A 24,954-nucleotide genomic window follows, 5' to 3' on the forward strand; every position below is an offset into this window, starting at 1 on the left:
CAGGCATTCTCCACCTAGGAGCTCATTCAAACATTGAGTTTTCATCCCTATGATAACCCTTAGAAAGTACAGTCTCACTTTTATATTGAAACTGGGCACAGAGAGGTCAAGTGATCTGATAAAAGTCACACAGCTTTTAAAACACTTGAACTCTGGCCTCTTACAGACAGATCTTCAAGTTATCTTTAACATTAAGAGACATACGTTCACCACTTGAGGGGTAGGGGTGGGGTGGGGTGTGCAGAGCCTCCAGACATCCGGGTCTTCTAGTGTAAGGCAGGAGCTGCCCACTCCCAGGATCCACATGCCTTTTTAGGGTGCAAGGTGGGTGCTTGCAAACGAGTCCGCTCCTTCTGTGGGGCAGGGTGCAGGTCCCCACTGCATTTGGCTGGGTGAAGAAACGGGCAGCTTTCTTGGTGTCCATCAGGGGTCTCCAGATGCTTCGGTATCCCAGCATGAGAAGAGGGTTTATGCTTTCAAGGGTCAGGCTCCAGGCGCTGCGAGAGGATGCTGAGGACACGTTGGAACTTCTCGAGTCGTGTGGCCCATGGTGCCCCAGCCCCTCGGCTCCCCCAGAGCAACCTCCTCAAGAAGCCAGTGGTCAGGGCCTCTGTCAGCGCTGGGTTGGGCCGGAATCCTGGAGGCGAGGCCAGGTGAGCTGGGGGTGGGGCCCAGGCACCTGCCTTGCTCCTCCCACACCTGCCTGGTTCCCTCTGGACTTTGACCCAGGAGGGACTCTGCCCCAGATTATATGAACAACCGGGCAGGGTTAGCTGGGGAGAGGTCTGCAGGAGTGAGGGTGGGGGGGTGGCTGACGGGCTTGGTCGATGCGGGCTCTGCCAGGGTGCATGGGGGCCAGTCCGTTCCAGAGGCCACATCAGGGCGCCCCCTGCTTTAGGGCTTGAATCTGGAGATGGAGCTGCCTTGAGGGTGGAATTTGAGCCACCCTGCGTAACAAACTTGGGAAAAGGAGGTTGGGCCACGTTGGAAGGAGAAGGGTCTTAAGGAACCCCCTGGGTGGGGGATTCCGGAGGCAGGGCTGCCCCAGGACAGAAGTGTGGTTCTGAGTACAGTGGGGGCGCTATTTTGCCAGAGTGATGGTCAGTCATTTTGGAGGGAGCTGCGCATTCCTGCGGGGAATTGAGACCCTCTGAGGGTAGGGCCTTCGCAGGTGGGAGAGTAGGGGTGGGGCCCTGTGGGCGTGGCTCCGAGGGGCAGAGGGCGCTGTGCCCATCAACGGTGCAGGGGGCGGTGGCGTGTGTGGAGGTGGGAACACCCCTGGGACCCGGGCCCGCCCAGTTTGGGTGGGACTCTGGGAGGCGTGAGACGAGTCTAGTCTCCGGCCCGGTGGGTTTGGAGGTTACCGCGCTGGAGCATGCAGGTTGTTTCTAAAGTGGGGATCCTCGGGCAACCCCTCGAAGGGGAGGCGCTCACCTCGCAGGCGCCGCGCCGCCGCCTCGCGGAATCTGGGCGCGTCCCGGGCCGTCTGACGCGCCCGGTGCAGGGTGCTCAGCAGCCGCTCGCAGCTCTCGTCCAAGGGCCCCGGGAGTTCCTCACCCTCCAGCAGGCGCGCCGCGGGTGCCACGTGCGGCAGCGCCACCTCGCCGGGATCGCTGGGTCCTGTTGGGGGAAGGGTCTGGGCTGAGCTAGGGGCGGGGTGCAGGTCCTAGGGTGAAGAGGACGCAACATATTCTGGGGCCAGGGCACCCTAGGACAGGGCAGCGTGTGGGGTTTGAGTCAGACACCGAGGATCGAGCCCGGACCGGAGGAGGACAAGGGTGGGGCCTAGAGCCGGGGCGGAGCCTAGAACAGGCCCGCCCAGGGGTTGGGTCCAGGGCAGAGTCTCGCGTGGAGGGCGGGGGCCTCGATTAAGGGGCGGAGCCTAGGACCGAAAGAGCAGGCGGCTCGTACGGCCAAGGTGGAGCCCGAGACAGAAGCAAGGATTAGGCGCGAGACCGGTAGGCCAGAGCCTAGCGCATTGCTGGATGTGAGTCAGGGGCCGGGCCTAGGCAGGGGGCGTGGCCTAGAAGCGACCCAGGGGCGGGGACTAAGACACGGGCGGGCGGGGCTTAGGGCTGAATCCAAATTCTGGTTAGGGTTATCACTCCTCGAAAGCCGCCACTCACCGGCGCCCTCATTTAGCGATCTCATCAGCGGCTTCAGCTCCTGCTCAAAGGCCAGTGCAGCCTCCGTGTGGCTCCTTCGCAGGTGGCGCCACGTGCGTTCCAAACGCGACACCTGGAGGAAGAGACCTGAGCACTCCTTCCTTCCACTCTTCCCCGTCACTTGCACTTCGGCCTCCTCCCTTGCTTCCCACGCACCTGGGGCATGAGCAAGGCGCCCATCACCGCGGCCAGTCCGGGCAGGTCACCCACCGCCCCTGGCCGCAGCGCCACGGCCAGCTCCACCAGGCCCCTCAGGGCGGCCGCGCGTTCTTCCAGCGGCCCTGCGCAGCCCAGCACTGCCAGCGCCCCCGCCAATGCCAGCGTCTCGAGCCTGTAGAGGCGGAGAGCACGGTCTGGGGGCAGTGGGGAGGTTTGCGATGTGGGGGTGAGGAGGGACAGTCGGCGGCATTGCCCATTCCTCTCCTCCCTGGGGAACCGGGAATGGGAGGAGGTTTGAAGACCCTGGGGATTTCAGGTGGCTGGCTCACCTCTCCAGCAATTCCAACCTCAAGCGATGCCCGTGGGGAAGTGTGAGCAGCTCCAGACCAGAGGCGACCCCCATGGCGCCCCGCTGAGCCTTGGTCACTCCCAGGACGCCTGTGGCCTGGCGATGGGGGTCGGGGTAAGAGTAGGGCCGTTAAAGGAGCAGAGTGAGTCTATGGGTGTGAGGTGGGGTTGGGTCATGCCCTGGCTTCAGGCCCTGCCCGGGGAGGGAAACCTGGTAGGGGACCCACCTGGCAGTCTACCAATAGCAGGTGGAGAGCTGTGCTCCCAGGATGGTGTTCCAGGAACAGGCCACGGAGAGTATGCAGGACTTCGGTTTCCAGAGGCCGATTCTGGGAGCCCAGCAGGCAGGAGGGGGTGTCAGGGAGACAGAAAGAGACCTCAGCCTGCGGTCTTGCAAAACATCTGTCCTCCTCTTTCTCCTCCTCGGCTTCCCACCAGGGCACCTCTGACTCTGGGCAGCTGTGGCCAGGGGGCGGTCCTTGGACCCTGAGCACTCGGGGCACCAGCTCACAGTACGTCGGGGGGCGTCCGGAGGCATCAGACAGTAGCAATGAGGATGTTCGAGGTGGCTTGGTTGGGGCCTTGGCATGAAGCTGCCCATCAGAGGCCCTGAGACTGTCAGCAACGGACCCCAAGGGAACTGGGGTCTTTAGTATCACGGGGTCACTACCTGTCCGAGGCAGGCCAGATGCAGGTACAGTGGAGGCTCCTGGGGGTCATACAAGAAGGGGAGAAAGAAGTACACAGCTGGCTGGGGTGATGGCTTCCTGAGCTACCAACCTTCTGGTTCCTGCACTCATTCAGCCAATAACCAGGTATCCTAAATTACCTTGTTGCAGCTTTGAAGCTGAACAGCTTCATCAACATCAATGCTAGATACCTATCAATGGTCTGAAAATGAACTTTCTCTGACATGGATGTAGTTCTGCCAATTCTGAATACTACATTTTAAGTCTGAACTCTTCTTTTTGCTTCTCTGATTGAGGATGGTAAGCATTGACCACACAAAATTAAAATAAAAAAAATATGTCACTCAAAATTCACAAAGTTACATATGCCTCAAAGAAAGTGAATTTATCAAACTTTTGAATGATGTCTTCTGTTGAGTTTGTGGTTGTTAACTAAGTTTGTGGTAATAACTTCTGAGGTTATTAACTTAAAACTGCACACAGACTTTTGGGAGACTGTATCTACTAAACATTTACGTCGACCCTGTTATGGGGGTTTAAAACCTCCCTAATGTTCCCATCTCACTCTGAATAAGGATCAAAGTCCTCTTGTTAGCCCTCAAAGCTCTCACAATGTGAGCCTGATCTCTCTCCGACTTCCCTCTCACTCCCACTGTTTCTGCTGCACTCACTTCTTTTTGGTTCAGTGAACAGTTCAGACTCTTGTTCTGGTTCTAGTTCCTTTGCACTGACTGTTCTCTCTGTCTGGGCCACTCTCACCCCATTATCCACATTGTTCCCTCCCTCATCTCCTTCAAATATTTCTCCATGAAAAAATTTCCTAACTATTACTAAAAACTGTAATACTCCTTCCTCTGTCCTACTTTTAATTTTTAACCCAAAGCATAATTGATTCCCCTTCATGGATCACAGCCTTGTCATGGCAAAGGGGCTTGCATAACTCAATGAAGCTATGAGCTGTGCCATGTAGGGCCACCCAAGATAGATGGGTCACAGTAAAGAGTTATCACAAAAAGTGGTTCACTGGAGGAGGGAATGGCAAACCACCCCAGTATTCTTGCCGTTAGAACCCCATGAACAGTATGAAAAGGCAAAAAGATATGACACTGGAAGATAAGCCCCTCAGGTCAGAAGGTATCCAATATGCTACTGGGGAAGAGTGGAGGGTAATCATTAATAGCTCCAGAAAGAATGAAACAGCTGGGCCAGAGGGGAAATGGTGCTCAGTTGTGGATGTGTCTGGAGGTGAAAGTAAACCTCAGTGATGTAAAGAACAATATTGTATAAGAACCTGGAATGTTAGATCCATTTGCTGTTGCTGTTCAGTCGCTAAGGTGTGTCCAACTCTGTGACCCTAGGAACTGAAGCACACCATGAGTCAAGGTAAATTGGATGTGGTCAAGCAGGAGACGGCAAGAGTAAACATTGACATTTTAGGGATCAGTGAACTCAAATGGACAGGAATGGGCAAATTTAATTCATATGACCGTTATCTACTACTGTGGGCAAGAATCCTTTAGAAGAAATGGAGTAGCCCTCACAGTCAACAAAACATTCTGAAACACAGCACTTGGGTGCAATCACAAAAATGACAGAATGATTTTGGTTCATTTCCAAGGCAAACTATTCAACATCACAGTAATTCAAATCTATGCTCCAACCTCTAATGCCGGAGAAGATGGAGTTGAACCATTCTATGAAGACCTACAAGACCTTCTAGAACTAACACCAAAAAAGATGTTCTTTCATCATAGGGGGTTGCAAAGTAGGAAGTCAAGCGATACCTGGAATAACAAGAAAGTCTGGCCTTGGAGTACAAAATGAAGCAGGGAAAAGGCTAACAGAGATTTGTCAAGAGAATACGCTGGTCACAGCAAACCTTTTTCCAACTACACAAGAGACGACTCTACACATAGATATCACCAAATGGTCAATATGGAAATCAGATTGATTATATTCTTTGCAGCAGAAGATGAAGAAACTCTATACAGTCAGCAAAAACAAGACCTAGACCTCACTGTGGCTCAAATCATCAACTCCTTATTGCAGAATTCAATCTTAAATTGGAGAAAGTAGGGGAAAAACACTAGGCCATTCAGGTATGACCTAGATCAAATCCCTTATGATTATGCAGTGGAAGTGACAAACAGATTCAAGGGATTAAATCTGATAGACAAGAGTATCTGAAAAGCTATGGACAGAGGTTTGTAACATTGTACAGGAGGCAGTAACCATAACCATCCCAAAGAAAAAGAAATGCAAGAAGGCAAAATGGTTGTCTGAGGAGGCTTTACAAACAGCAAGGAAAGAAGAGAAGTGAAAAGCAAGGGAGAAAGGGAAAGGTATACCCAACTGAATGCAGAGTTCCAGAGAACAGCAAGGAGAGACAAGAAGGCCTTCTTCAATGAACAATGCAAAGAAATAGAGGAAAACAATAGGATGGGAAAGACTAGAGATCTCTTCAAGAAAATTGAGATATCAAGGGAACATCTCATGCAAGAATGGCACGATAAAGGACAGAAACGGTAAGGACCTAAGCGAAGCAGAAGCTATTAAGAAGAGGTGGCAAGAATACACAGGAGAGCTATACAAAAAAAGGTCTTAATGACATCGGTAACCACGATGGTGTGGTCACTCACCTAGAGCCTGACATCCTGGAGTGTGAAGTCAAGTGGGCCTTAGGAAGCATTACTACAAACAAAGCTGGTGGAGGTGATGGAATTCCAACTGAGCTATTTCAAATCCTAAAAGATGATGCTGTTAAAGTGCTGTACTCAATATATTAGCAAATTTGGAAAACTCAGCAGTGGCCACAGGACTGGAAAAGGTTAGTTTTCATTCCAGTCCCAGAGAAGGGCAATACCAGCTGCTACTGCTAAGTCACTTCAGTCGTGTCCAACTCTGTGAGACCCCATAGATAGCAGTCCACCAGGCTATGCTGTCCCTGGGATTCTCCAGGCCAGAACACTGGAGTGGGTTGCCATTTCCTTCTCCAATGCATGAAAGTGAAAAGTGAAAGTGAAGTTGCTCAGTCCTATCTGACTCTTAGTGACCCCATGGACTGAAGCCTACTGGGCTCCTCCGTCCATGGGATTTTCCAGGCAGGAGTACTGGAGTGGGTTGCCATTGCCTTCTCCAAGGGCAATGCCAAAGAATGTTCAAAAGTGAAGTTGCTCAGTCGCATCCAACTCTTTGTGACCCCGTGGACTGTAGCCTGCCAGGCTCCTCTGTCCTTGGGATTCTCCAGGCAAGAATACTAGAGGAGTGGGTTGTTATTTCCTTCTCTAAGAATGTTCAAATTACAATACAATTTCACTCATTTCGCATGGTAGTAAGGTTATGCTCAAAATCCTTCAAGCTAGGCTTCAGCAGTGTGTGAACTTAGAACTTCTAGATATAAAATCTGAGTTTAGAAAAGGCAGAGGAACCAGAGATTAAATCGCCAACATTCGTTGGGTCATAGACAAAGCTAGGGAATTCCAGAAAAACATCTACTTCTGCTTTATTGACTATGTTAAAGCCTTTGACTGTGTGGAACACAAGAAATTGTGGAAAGCTCTTTAAAAAGCAGGAATACCAGACCACCTTACCTGTCTCCTGAAAAACCCGTATGCTGGACAAGAAGCAACAGTTAGAATCTTATTGAAAGTGGTTCAAAATTGGGAAAGGAGTGAGACAAGGCTGTATATTGTCACCCTGTTTATTTAACTTATATGCATAGTACATCATGTGAAATGCTGGGCCAGATGAATTACACGCTGGAATCAAGAATGCTGGGCAAAATATCAACAACCTCAGATATGCAGATGATGCCATTCTAATGGCAGAAAGTGAAGAGGAACTAAAGAGCCTCTTGATGAGGGTGAAAGAGGAGGATGAAAAAGCTGGCTTAAAACTCAACATTCAAAAAACAAACATCATGGCATTTGGTTCCATCACTTCATGGCAAACAGCAGGGGAAAAATTGGAAGGAGTGACAGATTTTATTTTCTTGGACTTCAAAATCACTGTGGATGGTGACTGCAGCTATGAAATTAAAAGAAGCTTGTTCCTCAGAAGGAAAGCTATGACAAATTTAGACAGCATATTACAAAGCAGAGACATCACTTTGCTGACAAAGGTCTGTATTGTCAAAGCTATGATTTTTCCAGTAGTCATGTATGGATGTGAGAGTTGCATCATAAAGAAGGCTGAGTGCCAAATAATTGATGCTTTCAAATTGTGGTGTTAGAGAAGACTCTTGAGAGTCCCTTGGACAGCAAGAAGATCAAACCAGTCAATCCTAAATGAAATCAACCCTGAATAATCATTGGAAAGACTGATGCTAAAGCTGAAACTCCAATGCTCTGGCCACTTAATGGGAAGAGCCAACTCATTGGAAAAGACCTTGGTGCTGGTAAAGATTGAAGGCAAAAGGAGAAGGGGGTGACAGAGGATGAGATGGTTAGAGAGCATCACTGAATCAATGGACAAGAATTTGAGCAAACTCTGGGAGATAGTGAAGGACAGGAAAGCTTGGTGTGCTGTATCCATGGAATCACAGAGTGGACACGACTTGGCAACTGAACAACAACAACAAATTGACTCGTTTCTGTTGTTCATGGTCCTTCATTCTCTAATAGGATGTTGGCTCCACTTGAGCAGGGATCTTTGTCTTTCTTGTTCATTGATGCATCTCAGTACTTAGTATTGTGTCTGACACACACAGTGAGGGCTCGTGTTGAATGGGAGACGACAGGCCAGTCAGGGCACAAGGGGAACTCCTCCTTTATGTAGGATGGTCAGGGTTAGCTGCTTTGAGGAACTCCTGTTAGATGAGAAACAGTCAGGTAAAGGTTAGGGAATGAGCTTTCCAAAGATGAGACCAGCAAGTGCAAAGGTCCTGAGGCAGGAACAAATGTACAAGCTTCCAGCAAACTGAACAACAGCAACAACCAGCAACTGAAAGGAAGTCTTGTGGCCAGAGTGAACAGGGGGTGAGGGATGGAATTATTGGAGAGGTTAGCTATGGTTAGAGCGTGGAGGGTTTCTTGGAATGATTGTAAACCCATACTTTTAAGCACCTACAGAGTTCCCGTGTGTGTTTTAGTCACTGTGACAACACTGAGAGCATCACCATCCTTTTTTCCCAGCAGGTTGTCACCTGCCCAGTGTCACTTGGATAGTGCATTGCAGAGGAATTTCGGAGCTATGTCCTATCCTGGAAGACCCTTTACCTGGTCCAGGAGAGTCTTCTGGTGGCCGCCACATATGCTCCAAACCTGCGGGCTGACTATCACTCCGCTTCCTATCCCTGGGGGACAGAGATAAGGGAGACATGTTGTTCTACTCCGAGCAGATAGTTAGATAGCATATAGCCTCCACCAATGCCCAGAAAACCTTACATCCCATCACTCAGAACCAAGGGATCCCCCAGGGTGCTTGCTAACCCCAGGGAACACTTGGCAATGTCAGGAGATATGTTTTGGTTGTCACAACTAAGGGGAGGGGTGCAGAGCATTCTACTGGCATCTAGTAGATAAGAGACCGGGGATGCCGTTCAACAGCCTGCAATGCACAGGATGGCCGCCCCCACAACCAAGAATATTCTGGCCACAAATGTCAATAGTGGACAGAGCTGTCCACTATTGGAACACACAGGAACAGTGGTGGAGAACCCTGGGGGCGGCGGGGGGGCGGTGGTTAGTGGGGCGGCGGTCCTTGGGTGTCTTCGGGATTTAGAGAGCCTGTGAATACCTGAGCGGCTCTGTGCGAGCCAGGCCGTCTGGAAGGATGTCCTCACTAAAGCTGCGTCGAATTAGTCCTTGCCGTGGCACTGGCCTGGAGGCCACAGCCCCTGTGGCTTGGGACAACGGACGCTGGCCAATCACATAGCTGCGAACCAGGGCAGGCAGGCTGGGGAAACGCTCATCCTCTAGCTGAAAGAGGGCTGTGGGCCGACCTGGCCGGGGCCTCAGGGCCACACGAAGCACCTCGAAGTGCAGGGCTGAGCCCCGCCAGCGGCAAGAGATCACAGGGTGGCCCCCACGGGACTTGGACGCACGAACTAAGAAGTCACCATCTTGCTGGAGAAGGTCCTCAGCCTTCTGAGGATGGAGGATTGGGGGGCAAGGGTTTATGCATGAGCACGTATCAGTAATTAATGGAGACTCCCGACCCTTCCCTCCGACCCAAGAAAAGCCACCCCAGAGACTGGGTAGTTTTGAACCAAACAATTTCTTCTTGTCTAGTGGAAATACTTCCGCACTACACTTCCCAGGCTCCTTTGCGGTTAACTGTCGTGTGACAAGATCTGACCAATGGGATGTGGGAGGAGTGCTGTGGGGACCGGTCAGACCCGGCCCATGAAATAAGTCTAGCAGAGTCCTACAGGTTTCTTCCTGAATCTGTCAGTTGATGCCCCTAGAGCCCTTGGGGCGGGGCGGGGGCAGAAGACTGAAAGGGCTTGGGTCTGACTCCTTTTGAAGCTCTGCATCCTCTTAAGACTGTGACATGAACTAGTCCTTAAATGTCGATGGAGTCGTTGACAGCATGGGAATGTTTGTTACAGCCACTAGCTGATGCTGACTAATGCAAGTTCCAACCTGATGACATGTGCTGAGTTTCTTATGCAAATGTGGCATTCAGAAAAACCATTTGCTAGGTTCTTCCAAACAGACCATGGCCTTGAAATTCACCTTTATAAAAATAGAGCACTATCATGCCAGCTATGGTGGCTGAAAACAGGGCCTGAGGGCCACAACATCATAGAGGGGCAAAGCAGAGCTGCTAATGGAGGCTGGGGGCTGGACAATATGTGCAAAGGACACTTGTATGGCCCTTATTATATGCCAGGTATTGTTTTAAGTGTAAAATGTATGAACTCACTTCATCCTTTACCAAGGATAAGAGAGGTACTATTATGCCCATTTTACAGATGGGGAAACAGAGGCCCAGAGACATCAAGTACCTTGCTCTGCTCCTGCTGCTGCTAAGTCGCTTCAGTCATGTCTGACTCTGTGCGACCCCATAGATGGCAGCCCACCAGGCTCCCCTGTCCCTGGGATTCTCCAGGCAAGAACACTGGAGTGGGTTGTCATTTCCTTCTCCAATGAATGAAAGTGAAAAGTGAAAGTGAAGTCCCTCAGTCGTGTCCGACTCTTAGCGACCCCATGGACTGCAGCCCACCAGGCCCTCTGTCCATGGGATTTTCCAGGCAAGAGTACTGGAGTGGGGTGCCACTGCCTATTTTACATCCAACATAAGTTGTAGGGATAGGATTTGAACTCAGGCTGCTTGTGGCTAAAGTGTGGGGTATTCACCATTAAGCTACACTGCCTCTCATGATTTGATTAGATGTCTAAGGTCCTGGGACTCCTGAAGGTGACTCCTAAGTTGGAGATGAGAGTGAGGTGTTTTGAATTGAGAGGGAGATGGGACCATGGCAGCCACAGGTGACCTGGGATACAGAGAGAGACAGAGAGATAAGTAGGGCCAAAGGGTGGTTTGCGGAGTCATTAGTACCCTCTTTAACTCCTGTCACCTTCAACACCATCCCAAAGGAAGTGATAATTTAAAGATAAGAAGTGCCATCCGACACAGACCAAGTTGCAAAACAATCCTCAGCCCTCAAGCCATTCTTTCTGATAGATCTTGACCCTAAGGCCCTTATCTGGGACCCAGGAGTCCCCAGTAAGTCAAAGGTGAGTGAGACTCCCCATCAGATGGTATGTGGTCCTGTGAGAGGCAGCGGTACCTGGCGGGACAGGGGGCCGTGGTACCAGGGTTGGCCCACAAAGTCCTCTCCATCTTGTAGCACCTGCATGGAGCTCTTGGGGGCAGAGGGTGCAGGGGCTGTGCTTTGTACTTCCAACAGGCCTCAGTCTTCCTCATCTGTAAAACAGGAATAATTATTCTTGCTTCCTGAATGGCTTGGTCAGCCCTTTCATGTTCCTCATATTTTGAAGACAACAGCCCACATCTTATCAAGCCATAAAATGCAATGCTCTCTGTATAGGTATATATATATTATATTTCAATATACAGCATGTTTATATAATTATATATAAATGTATTTAAATATTTACATATAACATTTGTGTATTGTATATTCTAAATATAAATATATTTAAAATATATGTTAATATATATTTATATTAAATTAAAGAAGTTACCCATAGTCAGATTATATATTTTTAATTAAAATTATATGAGTTATATTTGATATATATATCAGATTAAATTCAAGCTATGAGTAACTTTGGGGCTTCCTGGATGGCTCAGTGGGTAAAGCAGCCACCTGCAATGCAGGTGACACAGGAGACGTGGGTTCAATCCCTGGGTCATGAAGATCCCCTGGAGTGGGAAATGGCAACCCATTCCAGTATTCTTGCCTGAAAAATCCCATGACAGAGGAGCCAGGAAGACTACAGTCCAAAGGGTTGCAAAGAGTCAGACATGACTGAGCGACTAAGCATGAAATGAATAAATTTAATTTATTATTTTTGATTAATTTATTTTTTGGTTGTGCCATGCAGCATCTGGGGTCTTAGTTCCCCTACCAGGGATCAAACTGGCACCCCCTGCTTTGGAAGTGCGGAGTCTTAACCACTAGACCGCCAGGGAAGTCCCTAACTTTAATTTAGAATAGGCTGTGATTTCATGAAAACAGTCATGCAAGTTCACTGGGATTCTTGCGAAGGAAGAAGACAATGATCTCAAATGTAATGCAATTTTTAATGCAGATGACATAGTGCTATGTTTTATAGAAATTTAATTAAATTAACTCAAAAGAATATTTATGGGGGCACCCCTTCTAGGCACTAGAGACCTAGCTGTGAACAACACAGACCAAGATTCCTGCTCTTAGGCATCTTCTAGCTGAGAAGACAGATTAGGAAAATCAGTGAGTAGAAAAGGAAGCCTAAAATAGATCAGAGAGAACTAAGGGGAAAAATGAAATAAGGGATCAGATATGAAGACTGAAGCAGTGGAGTCAAGATTTTTTTATAGGGTGACCTAGGAAGGTCTTGGGCGTGAGTAAAGGTTGGGAGGATTTTAAGGGGCCAAGTCAGGTGGTTCTTTCTTTAAATTTTTTTTTTTAATTTAATTTATTTATTTGGCTCCACTGAGTCTTAGTTGTGGCATGAGAACTCTTAGTTCTGGCATGTGGGATCTAATTCCCTGACCAGGGATGGAACCCAGGCCTCCTGCATTGGGAGAGCAGAGCCACCGGAGCACTGGGGAAGTCTCAAGCCTGGTGGTTCTTGGGGTGAAATAAATTCCAGGCTGTTGCTGCTGCTGCTGCTAAGTCGCTTCAGTCATGTCCGACTCTGTGAGACCCCATAGACGGCAGCCCACCAGGCTCTGCTGTCCCTGGGATTCTCCAGGCAAGAACACTGGAGTGGGTTGCCATTTCCTTCTCCAATGCATGAAAGTGAAAAGTTAAAGTGAAGTCACTCAGTTGTGTCTGACTCTTAGTATCCCCATGGACTGCAGCCTAAATTCCAGGCTGGGGAGAATTAAATTTACTAAAACCCATAGCATTTCAGTGATCTGTAGGCACACTCAAGGATTTTTAGATTGTACAAAAAAGTCTGACACGTGTGTGGCTTTCCAATAAGGTCATTTTGTATGCTCAGTTGCTCAATGGTGTCTGACTCTTTGTGATCCCATGGACTGTAGCCTGGCAGGCTTCTTTGTCTATGGGATTCTCCAGGCAAGAATACTGGAGTGGGTTGCCATTTTCTCCTCCAGGGGATCTTCGCGACCCAGGTATCAAACTGTGTCTCCAGCCAAATCCTGGGTTGCAAGTGAATTATTTACCACTGAGCCAGGGGGGAAACCCATTTTAAAAGACCATTAAAGTTAAGTCGCTCAGTTGTGTCCGACTCTTTGCGACCCTGTGGACTGTAGCCCACCAGGCTCCTCCGTCCATGGGATTCTCCAGGCAAGAACACTGGAGTGGGTTGCCATTTCCTTCTCCAGGGGATCTTCCTGACCCAGGGATCTATCCCAGGTCTCCCACATTAGAGGCAGATGCTTTAACCTCTGAGCCAACAGGGAAGCCCATTAAAAAGTCACATTTTTGTAGACAGGTCAGCAAACAGCAAATAGACATCTGCAGGTTTTCATAGTTTGGAGCTGATCCACTTCCTTATTACTGTGATCAAACTTAGGACATGGACGCTCTAGGACCCCTTGATCATCACACATGACTCAGGCCCCAGGTCTCTCAAGCATCTGGTGAAAAAACTGCTCTGGAAGTGAGGGAAGAGGGGGAGAGGGAGCGGGAGGTGATGGTGGGGAAAGTGTCTTGCTTCCTCTACCCCCAGGGCCTTCTGGGCCTGGCCAGGTCTGCAGAGAAAAAGCACGGAGATTTTTAGGACCTGAGTCAGCTGGGCTGATGGCCTGAAAGGGCAGGAAGTTCCCAGACTGGTCTGAGGTGGCTTAAGGGGCGGAGAGCTGAGTAGAGCTTTGGCTCCAGGCGCCACATACCTGAATACCAGGTGTGTCTCCTGGATACCTGTGCACTTCCTGTTTGTCAGCTGGGCCTGGCCTGGCCTTGGTTTTAAGAGTCCCCTGACTCCAGCATCCTCTGTCTTGCGTGCCCCTTAGTGGGTATGAAGGTGCATCACTGACTCTGGTTTGTTCAGGGGGAGCTCAGGGTAGTCACAGGATGGCCACAGGCCAATTAAGTCATCCACCTGTCCTGCATCGTTTGGAATAATTTCTGGGTATCTGGGCAGGAGAGAGGGGAAGGGGGCAGAAATCAAGAGAGGAGGTGGGTGAGAGGCAAGTTTGGGAAAAGAAGGGAGGGGATCATTCATTTTCTGTCGACCATATACTCCTGCAGGGGTCAGCCACTTGCACCAGACAGGGACACAGGTGGACACGGAGACTCAAACGTGAGCAAAGTACTGACTGGTTGAATGGTTACTGTGTGCCAAGGAGAAACAGTGATGAATGAGACCAAGGCCCCTCCGGTGGAGGAGACACACAAAACAGATAAGTGCACGAGGAATGAAGAAGATAATGTCTAAGAGTGAACAACGAAGGTGATAAGACAGGGAGATGTAAAGAGAGGCTGGCCGGGGGAGGCTACCTTAAATATGAATAGGTAGTCACGAAGTGACTTGGGAGCTGAGATCTCAGTAAGGGGAGGAAACAGTTAAGCAAAGATGTGAAGAAAGAGCAGTAAGGGTGAGGGGTATACAGGGAGGACAAAGGTGCAGAGCTTCTTGCTTTTTATGTTTTACGTGGTCAAGGAGGCAGGTGTGACAATGCTGTGAGCCGCAAGCAAAGTGGAGAGCAGTGAGGTTAGGCAGAGACGATGCAGGAAACTGGTGAACCTCGAATTTTCGTCTCGGTGGGATGGAAGAGGAGCTACGGAAGTGAGAGGGGCACGATCTGGTTTGTGGTTTAAAAACATTGCTCAGGCATGGAAGCAGGGAGGCTGTCCATGTTGCAGAGAAAATACGCTTGGAGGAGGACGCCCAGGTACACGGACACGTATGATGCACAGTGACCCAATCAGGTGACCCCTTTTACGTTCGCGGACGCGCGTGGACAGAGATTCTTCTAGAGAGCAGGTGGCCTCACCTGGAAAAGAGAACTCCTTACCCCCAACAAATCTCCCGGTCCTGGCTCTGCTTGGGGCCCCTCACTCACCTGGGCCGGGACCCGCGGAGCTCGCAAGAACTTGGGGCCAGGCGGAAGCCTGAGGCTCTGCGTCTCCCGACCCCTCCCTCCCCGCCCCAACCAGGTCCAGCCTTCCCCTGCCACTCCCGAAGGGAACCTAGCGCCATCACCTGGTCCCGCCCACTTTAAACCCCTCCCCTCCAGGCCCCGCCCTTTCTCCTTCTGTAACTCATCGCCCCGCCCCTTGTTATCGCCCCGCCCCTTATAAACTTTCTTTTCGCTAACCACGCCCCCTTGGATGATCCGTCTTCCGGTAGGTCACGCTCCCTGGGGAACTCTCGTTCCCACTAGTGGACCCGCCCCCTTAAACTTGCTCCGCCCCTTCAGGCTGACCACGCCCACTCATCTAGTCACCCTTTTAGTCCCGCCCTTAGAGCCCTGTCCCTTGTTTCCGCTTAAGGCCACAGGCTGGTCCTAAGAGCCCCTGACCCTTTGCGACGGGGCAAGGGATGTCTCGTAGCTCCTCTGTTCCGGGCAGGGGCGGGGCGGCCCTTACGGGCTGTCTCACACGACCGGGAGTGGTGGCGGCTGTGACGTGGCAGAGTACGCTTCCTCCAGACTGCCCCCCTGGGTTTCTCGGAAGGAACCCCACATTGGGTGTCGGGTTTGTGGAGAGAGATGCGGGAAAACACGACAGTCTTTCCCAGTAACAGACAGCTGGACTTGATCTAGACTCTGGCGGGACGTAGGGGGCAAACATTCAGGTGGTTTCCTAGGTGGAGGGAAGGAGAGGAAGGGGGCTTCCATCCTGTTGCCTGGAGACAAGCGTGAGGAAGGTGTATGGGGGGGATCTGGAACCAGAAATAAGGACCCTCTGGCCAAGTTTTTTGAGGGTGCGTAGTAATAGCAACAGAACTGAAAGCAGTAGCTGCAGCTAACATTCATTAAGTGCTTACTGTATACTTGTTTGCCCTGCCTCCACAATTCTATTTTTACATAGACCTCTCAATAAGATGGGTCCTATTTTCATCACCCCATTTTCTAGATGCAGAAACTGAGGCATGGGGCAACTAAGCCCAAGTTTGCCCAAGGTTGACTCAGCTTGTGATTGGCCGAGGTGGAATTCAAGCCTGGAGCCCTGGAGCTCTATCCTGTCTTCCTCTGATCTTTGCAGCCCCACCGTCTCTGATCCCTACTCTATTTCTAAACAGTGAAGTTTGCTGTCACTCATTTTACAGATGAGGAAATTGACGCAAAGAGTCACGGATGTCTGGGGAAGAAAGTTTTGGTGTCTGTAGAATCATAAATCTGGGAATTTCCAGGCTGGGCTTTCCCACCTGCCAATATGGAAGAGACTTCAGTCTCAGGCTGAGGAAGTGTCTTTTCCTTGGCCAGCTTGCTTTTGGTGCACAGCTCGGTTATATCCAATGAAGGTTTCTAGCGCCCCCTGGTGGTTACAATAATTTAAAAATCCCAGGAGTGGTGGGGTGGGGGCTTGTGAGAGATAGAGGGGGCTGAGGAGAACACTCCCAGTCTAGGGGTGGAGGTGGGGAGAGAGACCTTGTAGACCACATGATTTCAGCTAATGATAAGAGCTTCAAGACAGCAGTTCAATTCAGTTGCTCAGTCTTGTCCTACTCTTAGCTACCCCATGGACTGCAGCACGCCAGGCCTTACTGTCACTCACCAACTACTGGGCTTACTCAAATTCATGTCCGTAGAGTCGGTGATGCCATCCAACCATCTCATCCTCTGTCGTCCCCTTCTCCTCCCACCTTCAATCTTTCCCAGCATCAGGGTCTTTTCAAATGAGTCAGTTCTTCGCATCAGGTGGCCAAGGCATTGGAGCTTCAGCTTCAGCATCAGTCCTTCCAATGAATATTCAGGACTGATTTCTTTTAGGATGGGCTGGTTGGATCTCCTTGCAGTCCAAAGGACTGTCAAGAGTCTCCTTCAACACCACAGTTCAAAAGCATCAATTCTTCTGCGCTCAGCTTTCTTTCTAGTCCAACTCTCACATCCATACATAACTACTGGAAAAACCATAGCTATGACTAGATGGACAAAGTAATGTCTTTCCTTTTTAATATGCTGTCTAGGTTTATCACAACTTCTCTTCCAAGGAGTAAGCATCTTTTAATTTCATGGCCGCAGTCACCCTCTGCAGTGATTTTGGAGCCCTCCCAAATAAAGTCTCTCATTGTTCTCATTATTTCTGCATCTATTTGCCATGAAGTGATGGGACTGGGTGCCATGATCTTAGTTTTCTGAATGTTGAGTTTTAAGCCAACTTTTTCACTCTCCTCTTTCACTTTCATCAAGAGGCTCTTTAGTTCTTCACTTTCTGTCTTAAGGGTGGTGTCATCTGCATATCTGAGGTTATTGATAATTCTCCTGGCAATCTTGGTTCCAGCTTGTGCTTCTTCTAGTCCAGCATTTGTACTCCTTTTCCTATTTGGAACCAGTCTGTTCCACGTCCAGTTCTAACTGTTGCTTCTTGACCTGCATACAGATTTCTCAGGAGGCAGATCAGGTGGTCTGATATTCCCACCTCTTTAAGATTTTTCCAGTTTGTTGTGATCCATACAGTCAAAGGCTTTGGCGTAGTCAATAAAACCGAAGTAGATGTTTTTCTGGAACTCTCTTGCTTTTTCAATGATCCAACAGATGTTGGCAATTTGATCTCTGGTTCCTCTGCCTTTTCTAAATCCAGCTTGAACATCTGGAAGTTCATGGTTCACATACTGTTGAAGCCTGGCTTGGAGAATTTTGAGCATTACTTTACTAGCGTGTGAGATGAGTGCAATTGTGTGGTAGTTTGAGCATTCTTTGGCAGGCCTTTCTTTGGGATTGCAAATATTTGCTAAATGAATGAACGACATTATGGAAGTCTATAAGATGATAGTGGCCAGAGCCATGGGATGAATGTCAAAGATAGAGCCAATAGAGCTTTTAACTATTCAATCATTCATTCAACCAATACTTGTGAAACATATATATATATATGTGCCAGGTGCTGGGGGTAGTGGTTTTAACATAGACACAAATTTCCAAATACTCAATGAAAAAAGTAAGCATAATAAAATATCAGGTTTCTGGGACAGTAGTGTTGTGAAAAGTGAAAGTCACTCAATCGTTTCCAGCTCTTTGTAATCCATGGGCTGTAGCCCACCAACGAATTCTCCAGGCAAGAATACTGGTAATCAGGGCTTAATGTGGGGGGAGGGAGTGGGACAGGGTGTGATGGGGTGGGGAATAAAGACTGTGATTTGAAATGGAAAGGTTTGGGAAGACTTCATGAGAAGGTGGCCTGGAGCTAAGATCTGCAGAAGATGAGGGAGCTGGCCATGGAGCTGTCTAAGGCAGAGGACCAGCATGTGCAAAGGCCCTGTGGCAGGACTCTAGGGTGAGTCCTCGAACTCTAGATTTTGGGGTGACCTCGTGGGTTCGGGGAACATTGAGGAGGCCCTTTTTGACTGGAAGAGAGCAAATGAAGGAGAGAGTGGAAGAGATAAGGGAAGAGCCTTGTGGTGTACAGGCAAGACTTTTACTCCCAACGAGGGGGGCTGTGGGACTCAGTGGCTTGACTGGGGTGTTCATAGGTGCCCTCTGATGGGGAGGTTACAGACTGTGGTGGGTCAGAACGGAGCCTGGGGATGAGGTGGAGGAGACTGGTCCAGGTTAGCAAGAAGCAGGGCTGGCCAAGCAAGGAGGTGAAGGAGGGAGAGGTGAGAAGAGGGTGGATTTTGAGTATGTTCCTGAGGTGGTACCGCTCTTGGGTTGCATGCAGAGGAAGGCAGTGGGTCTCCGCCTAATTACCCTGTCCCCATGCCCAGACGCCCTGGTGTTAGCTGGTGGGCGAAAGAGAGGCCAGGTCCTGCTTGAAAAGGGGCTGGGCTGGGCTTGGTCTGGCCAGGTGCTCCCCCCCCCGCCCCCACCCCACGGCTCCTCCTCCTCCACCCCCTCTCAGGGCGACAGTTACAGGCAAAAAAGAGGAAGTGGTAGCTAGCTAGCAGAGGCAGGCAGGCAGGCAGGCAGGCGGGCGGGCGGGCGGGCGGGCGGAGGAGGCTGCGAGGGTGTGCGGACCGGCCTGGGAAGGCAGCGGCCATGGAGCTGTGGCGCCAGTGCACCCACTGGCTCATCCAGTGCCGGGTGCTACCGCCCAGCCACCGTGTGACCTGGGATGGAGCCCAGGTGTGCGAGCTGGCGCAGGCCCTCCGGGATGGCGTCCTTCTGTGCCAGCTGCTCAACAACCTGCTGCCCCACGCTATCAACCTGCGGGAAGTCAACCTGCGTCCCCAAATGTCCCAGGTGAGACGGGCCACAGGCAGGCCTGCCGGAGGGTGGGTGGCGGGAGGCACCCCAGGCTGGTACCCAGGAGGTTGATGCATTGCACCTCTGGGCCAGCAGTGAAGAGAGGAGGCTGGCCCCCACTCTGGGCCTGGCATGGGGGATATGTGGAGGTCCTAATACTGAAGATTCAGGGGTGGCCCCCCAAGGTTAACAGGAATGGGTTCCCACATCTAGGCTGAAAACTGGCAAACTTGGGGTTAACCCAAGTCCAAAACCTCAGGCTGACTCCGCTGGAGATTTAGACCCCAAAAGGGACATGCTAGGGGTCCGGAGGGGGCCCTAAGAATCTCCTGGGTGGCCGACAGGCTGAGATTTTGGACTCCCTTGACCCCACCACCCCCTAAGATTCTGGCTATGGGGGAAGGGCCTCCTCCTATTCCTTCCCCCACATGCGTCGCCTCCTCCTGGGCCCTGGGCCCCTTCCTTCCCCTCACATCTTCCCCTTGGCTTCCTGCCGGGGCCTGGGGCAGCATGGGGAGGGTGGGAGGACTGTGGGTCTGGGACTCTGGTCTTCCTAGCTCTGTCCATCCCAAGAGGTACATTGAGGCAGGACCCAGTCCCAAAGAGCCCTGAGACTGGGTTTTTGGGGTTTGGGGGAACCTAGAAATAGCTGCTTTTTTCTCTGTAGGGATTTCTGCAAGGGCCCCAGGGTTCATGGGGTGGTGGATTTGACTTCAACCTCCCGGCTCAGGAAATATATTCAAATCCCTATTTGAATGTGGTTGGGTGGGGGAGGTCACTGGACTGGATTCTCTCTCTGTTGTACCTTCTCTGGTTCCCTCTGGCTTTTTGAGCACTGGATGAAAAGTAATGTCTGCTGATGGCTAGTGGTTGGGGGCACCCTGCCTGCTCTGGGATCTGAGGGGACACTAGCCATCCAGCCCTCAGGTCCTACCCCAGGATGAAAGCCTTGTCTGGAAGTGCAGTGGGCTGGTGGTGGGGGGCCCCATTTTGGGGATGGATGGGGGGGGTGGCCTGGGGGCACTGCCTCTTTTCTGGGTTGAGATGCCACGTGCAGATGGGGAGAGGAGCAGTAAGTGATCAGGGAGAGGTCCCTGGGGATGTTTCCTGGTGACAGGCCCACGCGTGGGAGAGATGGTTGGCTCACCCTCCCTGAGCACAGGCAGGTTTCTTGAAAGAATGAGGGAACCCCAGAGATCCCCCCACCCCAGCCAGCTTTTGTGGCCACAGGACACAATTATGCCTACATGTGTTTGCACACAGAAAGAAGTAGCCCTAGGATCAGTCAGGCCTCTGACCTGTGGGCAGTCGAGACCCAGTGTGGCTTCGATAGCCGCTAATGGGAAAATGGTTAGACCTCAGGATGAACTTCCATCCTTGCCTGCATCTTCCCTACAGCTGGTTTCTGATAAAGGGCAGTGGGGTGTGTCATTAACCTCTAAGAGGGCAGCTGCAGGGACTAATGAATCCTGATTTTCTGTGCCGGTCAATGCCAAGGACCCAGGTCTCAGTCTGGCCCTCAAGGAGTTCCCAGACTGGGGAAGACAGACATTCCCCAGCCCTGTGTTGTCAGGACTGAGACAGAGGGAAAAAAATTCTAGGCTGAGGGCCCTGGAGCAAAGGCAAAAGATTGCCTGGGGGAGTTGGGCTTAATGCAAGAGGGGACATTTGTGCTGGGCTTTGAAGAGTGAGTAGTTTTCTTATTGCTCTGACTTTGGTGCCTAGCTGTGTCAGACCCTGCACTGGGCAAGGGTGTTCCATGATCCTCCCTATCTGGGAGCTCTGGGCCTTCCTGTCCTGTGCATTTCTCCTTTCGAAGTGCAATCCGGTGCGCTGTTCACAGTGGGGCCATGCGCGGGAAGCTAAAAGGTAGTCATTTTAAACCAAAGGGAGGTGCCCCAAGAACAGCCTCTTTAAGTTTGCAAGTCCCTGTCAACAGATTTAAGCCAGGGCTATGAACTGCCAGTGAGATGTGGAAGGGCAAAGAGAGAAAAGGGAAGGCTCCTGGTGGGGGTGGGATGGGGTGGGGGACACACAATGCCGTAAATAAAGGTGTGGAGTCTGGAATTAGAATGCTTCTCAGTTTCTCTCATTTCCTCCTGAGAGCTCCTCTGCTTTTGCTCCACTCTTTCCTGGATAGAGTGGGAAGAGCATATTCGTTCATTCATTCATCCATGGTGCTGAGACAGTGGGACAAAGACACACACAAACCTCTGTTGTCAGGACTTCCCTGGTGGTCCAGTGGTTAAAACTTCATATTTCTACTGCAGGGGACGTGAGTTTGATCCCTGGTCAGGGAACTAAGATCCCACATGCCACGCAGCATGATCAAAAATAAATAAGTGAAGTACTCCCTGCCCCTCCAAAAAAAAAAAAAAAAGACTCCATTGTCAAAGAGCTGACATTCTAATGGGAGACACTGACAGCGGGCAAATAAGGAACAGATACGTTGTCCAGAATGGTAGTTGGTCTGGAAAAAGGGGGGCTTGGGAGCGTGAGGCTGCACTTTCTCATATGAGGTCTGGGAGGCTTCCCTGATGAGGTGACATTTGAGCAGAGACCTGGGCAAAGTGAGGGAAGAGCTGGGTGAATCGAAGGAAACAGCTCCTGGCAAAGGCCCCAAGGTAGGAGCAGGTCAGTGGCCACATAGTCGTGCTGCGGGGCAGTGAATGGGCTGGCTGTGTGAGCATAGTTCATGGGTGAGGTCAGATTGAAGTGGGTCTCCACGCTGGATGAGATCTGAGATCCAGAGAGAGGACGATGTCATTACAGATGGCCACAGGGGTGACTGGACACTCTTTGCTGTCTCTGGGAACCCAAATTCTGGGTGGCAGACATGAAATGTTAAAGCTGAGGAAGTGGAGAGGAAGAGACGAACGTGACCGTCATTGTGAGAAAGATCCCACCAGGACTGGGGAGCTGATTATATTGGGAATGGGGGTGGTCACTGGAGCCAAGATGATGAATCTTTTTTTCAGTTCCTCCGCTGTGTGACCTTAGGCATGTTACTTAACCTCTCTGTGCTTCCGTCCCCAGCCAATAAATCCTGGCACCATCAGTAGAGGCAGGGAAGGGAGAGGGTGGGAGGGTTAGAACAGGAGGGGTGGGCTGATGCTGGAGGTGGTGGTGGTGGTGGTGGCTCGGAGGCGCCAGATCTGGGTTCAGATCCCGGCTGCACCACTTCCTGGTTTCACCTCTCTGAATCTCAGTTTCCCCATCTGTGAACTGTGGCTAAAAATGGCACCTTTGAGGGGAGGACTGTTGTAACATTTCAATACCACTCGGCATAGTGTCGACACCTGATGTGCTGTGCTGTGCTCAGTCGCTTCAGTGGGGTCCGACTCTGTGTGACCCCATGGACTGTAGCCCGCCAGGCTCCTCTGTCCATGGGATTCTCCAGGAAAGAATACTGGAGTGGGTTGCCATGCCCTCCTCCAGGGGATCTTCCCCACCCAGGGATCAAATCTGCGATAAACTCTCGCTGAAAAGTCTTCTTAGGAAAGATGAGGGAAAATGGGAGGGTTGGTAACATAGCTTGGTAGCTTGTAGGAGTTTGGGTTAGGGCAGTGGTTCTCAGCTGGGGTGGTTTTGCTCCCCCAGCAGGGGACCTTCGGCAGTGTCAGTCTGGGTTGTCACTTCTGGGAGCTGCTACTGTTATCCAGTGGATAGAGACAGGGGATGCTGTGCCACATTTGACAATTTCACATACGACAGAGAATTATCCAGCCCCAATGTCAACAGTGGGATTCCTAGGTGGTGCAGTGGTAAAGAATCCGCCTGCCAGTACAGGAGATGCGGGTTCCATCCCTGGGTTGGGAAGATCCCCTGGAGGAGGAAATGGCAACCAACTCCAGAATTCTTGCCTGGAAAACTCCATGGACATAGGAGCCTGGCAGGCTACAGCCCATGGAGTCTCAAAGAGTCGGACAAGCCTGAACACGCACGCACCCAATGTCAACAGGGCTGACTTTGAGAAACCCTGTGCTGGGCGACAGAGAGCCTGGTAGAATCTTTAAAATATTTGATTCTTTAGTTAAATAATATGTGTGTATCGTTCAAAGTTCAAAACATGTAAAAGGTGTGCAGAGAAAAATATAACCTCTGGCCATCTTCCTCAGATACCCAAGTCCTGCTTTCCCCCGTAAGTGACTACTTTTTTTAACCTGACTATATATCCTTACAGAATTTTCTTATGCACATAGAAATTTAGGTTCTTATTAACTACACTCCTCTCTTTCTGTGAGAGACAGAACATACTATCTGTATACCCTGCTTTCGTTACTTTAATCATCACCTTTGTCGTCTTTCCAAATCAATTCATACAGTGTTACCATTCTTTTTAAAAAATGACTGCAGCATCACTTCTCGGCCTTTTGGCTAAGATCATGTATAAAAAATTGACTGCAGGATATTCTAGATTGTCCATTTACTAAACAAACTACTTCTATTGGGCTAACCACATGCCAGGCATTCTTCCAAACTAGGGGCTGGCAAACTACAACAAGAGGGCTGAATCTGGACCACAGCATGTTTTATAAATAAAGTTTTATTGGCACACATCCATGCCTATTTGTTTATGTTTTATCTATGGCCAATTTCCAGTTACAATTCTAAATTTGAGTAACTGACGAAGACAGTATCTGGCCTATGGTGCTGAAGACATTTATTATCTAGATGTTTGTAGAAAAAGCGAGCTGATCCTTGGTTTAAACACTTTTTACACAGTGACTTAATCTCCACACTGCATCTGAGAAAACTGAGAGCCAGAAGTTAAGTCCCTAGCCCCAGGGTAACCAGCTTGAAAGTGACAAAGTCAGAGATTTGAACCTATGCAGCCTGGCCCCAGGATCCTTAATCTTTTTTTTTTTTTTTTTTCTTTCCTTTTTGGCTGCCCTGTGTTGGCATGTGGAACTTCCCCAATCAGGGATTGAATCCATGCCCCCTGCATGGACTCTTAACCACTGGCCCACCAGGGAAGTCTCTCAGAATCCCTACTCTCTCTCTTAGAATCTTTACTGTTAACCTACTCTAAACTCAATTCCATGGCCCCAGCTGGGCGATGGTTTATTTTACCATTACTCCTATTGCTGGGCACTTGTATTGAACCAGGCTTTTGTTCTGACACACTTTCTGTGATCAGTAACCTTGTCCATGAACTGTTTTTCAGCTCCTCTACTGTGTGACCTTGGGCATGTTACTTAACCTCTCTGTGCTTCCGTTTCGTCATCTCTATCCTTATGTGAAAGTATTGTTGTGAAGGATAAATGAGTTACTATAAAGAACATAGAAAAGTATCTAGTTATATATAAATGCTGTTATTGCAGCCAGATACATGAGCAAGTATATCCATGGGATGAATTCTCAGAAGGGTTTCTTGGCTCCCAGCAGGTGAGTCTGTGTTTTTGGTAGATCTTGCCAAATTGTTCTCTGTATGGGATTGTTCCCATAGGCATTGTTCCAATTACATTACCTCTAACAGTGAGAATGCTGGTTTCTTCCTTGCCTTGCCAACAGTTGTTAAGCTTTTGGAGTCTTGCCAGCTTGGGTGATAAATGAAGCTCATTATGACTCAGTTTACATTTCTCTTAGTCTAAGACTGAGCATCCTTTCTTATAAGAGTTATTTTCATTTTCTTTCTGCAAACTAATATTTGTTCATAT

General features: G+C 50.0%; 2 protein-coding genes across 4 annotated transcripts in view; one reads left to right on the forward strand and one right to left on the reverse strand.

Moving 5' to 3' along the window:
• Nucleotides 1-53: 53 nt before the first annotated feature.
• On the reverse strand, nucleotides 54-15,106 carry SH2D3A (SH2 domain containing 3A). 3 transcript variants are annotated; one of them, XM_040242103.1, is made up of 11 exons: nucleotides 15,011-15,106; nucleotides 13,838-14,080; nucleotides 11,097-11,233; nucleotides 9,098-9,447; nucleotides 8,578-8,654; nucleotides 2,900-3,381; nucleotides 2,654-2,769; nucleotides 2,322-2,496; nucleotides 2,127-2,238; nucleotides 1,435-1,620; nucleotides 54-637 (listed from the first exon to the last, which is right to left on the reverse strand). In XM_040242103.1, exons 3-11 carry the CDS (start codon nucleotides 11,163-11,165, stop codon nucleotides 477-479), a joined length of 1,728 nt encoding a protein of 575 aa, XP_040098037.1. In that variant the 5' UTR covers nucleotides 11,166-11,233; nucleotides 13,838-14,080; nucleotides 15,011-15,106; the 3' UTR covers nucleotides 54-476. The 3 variants fall into 3 exon arrangements, with proteins under 3 accessions (XP_040098037.1, XP_040098036.1, XP_040098038.1); XM_040242102.1 differs by lacking the exon at nucleotides 13,838-14,080; XM_040242104.1 differs by lacking the exons at nucleotides 9,098-9,447; nucleotides 13,838-14,080; nucleotides 15,011-15,106 and having other exon boundaries at nucleotides 11,097-11,149.
• A 3,842-nt stretch (nucleotides 15,107-18,948) lies between these two features.
• VAV1 (vav guanine nucleotide exchange factor 1) overlaps nucleotides 18,949-24,954 on the forward strand; it is a 64,188-nt gene continuing 58,182 nt past the window's right edge. Inside the window, exon 1 of the mRNA XM_040242105.1 lies at nucleotides 18,949-19,291. Coding sequence (XP_040098039.1) covers nucleotides 19,088-19,291 — 204 coding nt within the window. The 5' untranslated portion in view covers nucleotides 18,949-19,087. The remainder of the gene's footprint in view (nucleotides 19,292-24,954) is intronic.

This window comes from Oryx dammah, unplaced genomic scaffold (assembly GCF_014754425.2).
Source record: "Oryx dammah isolate SB20612 unplaced genomic scaffold, SCBI_Odam_1.1 HiC_scaffold_5, whole genome shotgun sequence".
NCBI lineage: Eukaryota > Metazoa > Chordata > Mammalia > Artiodactyla > Bovidae > Oryx > Oryx dammah.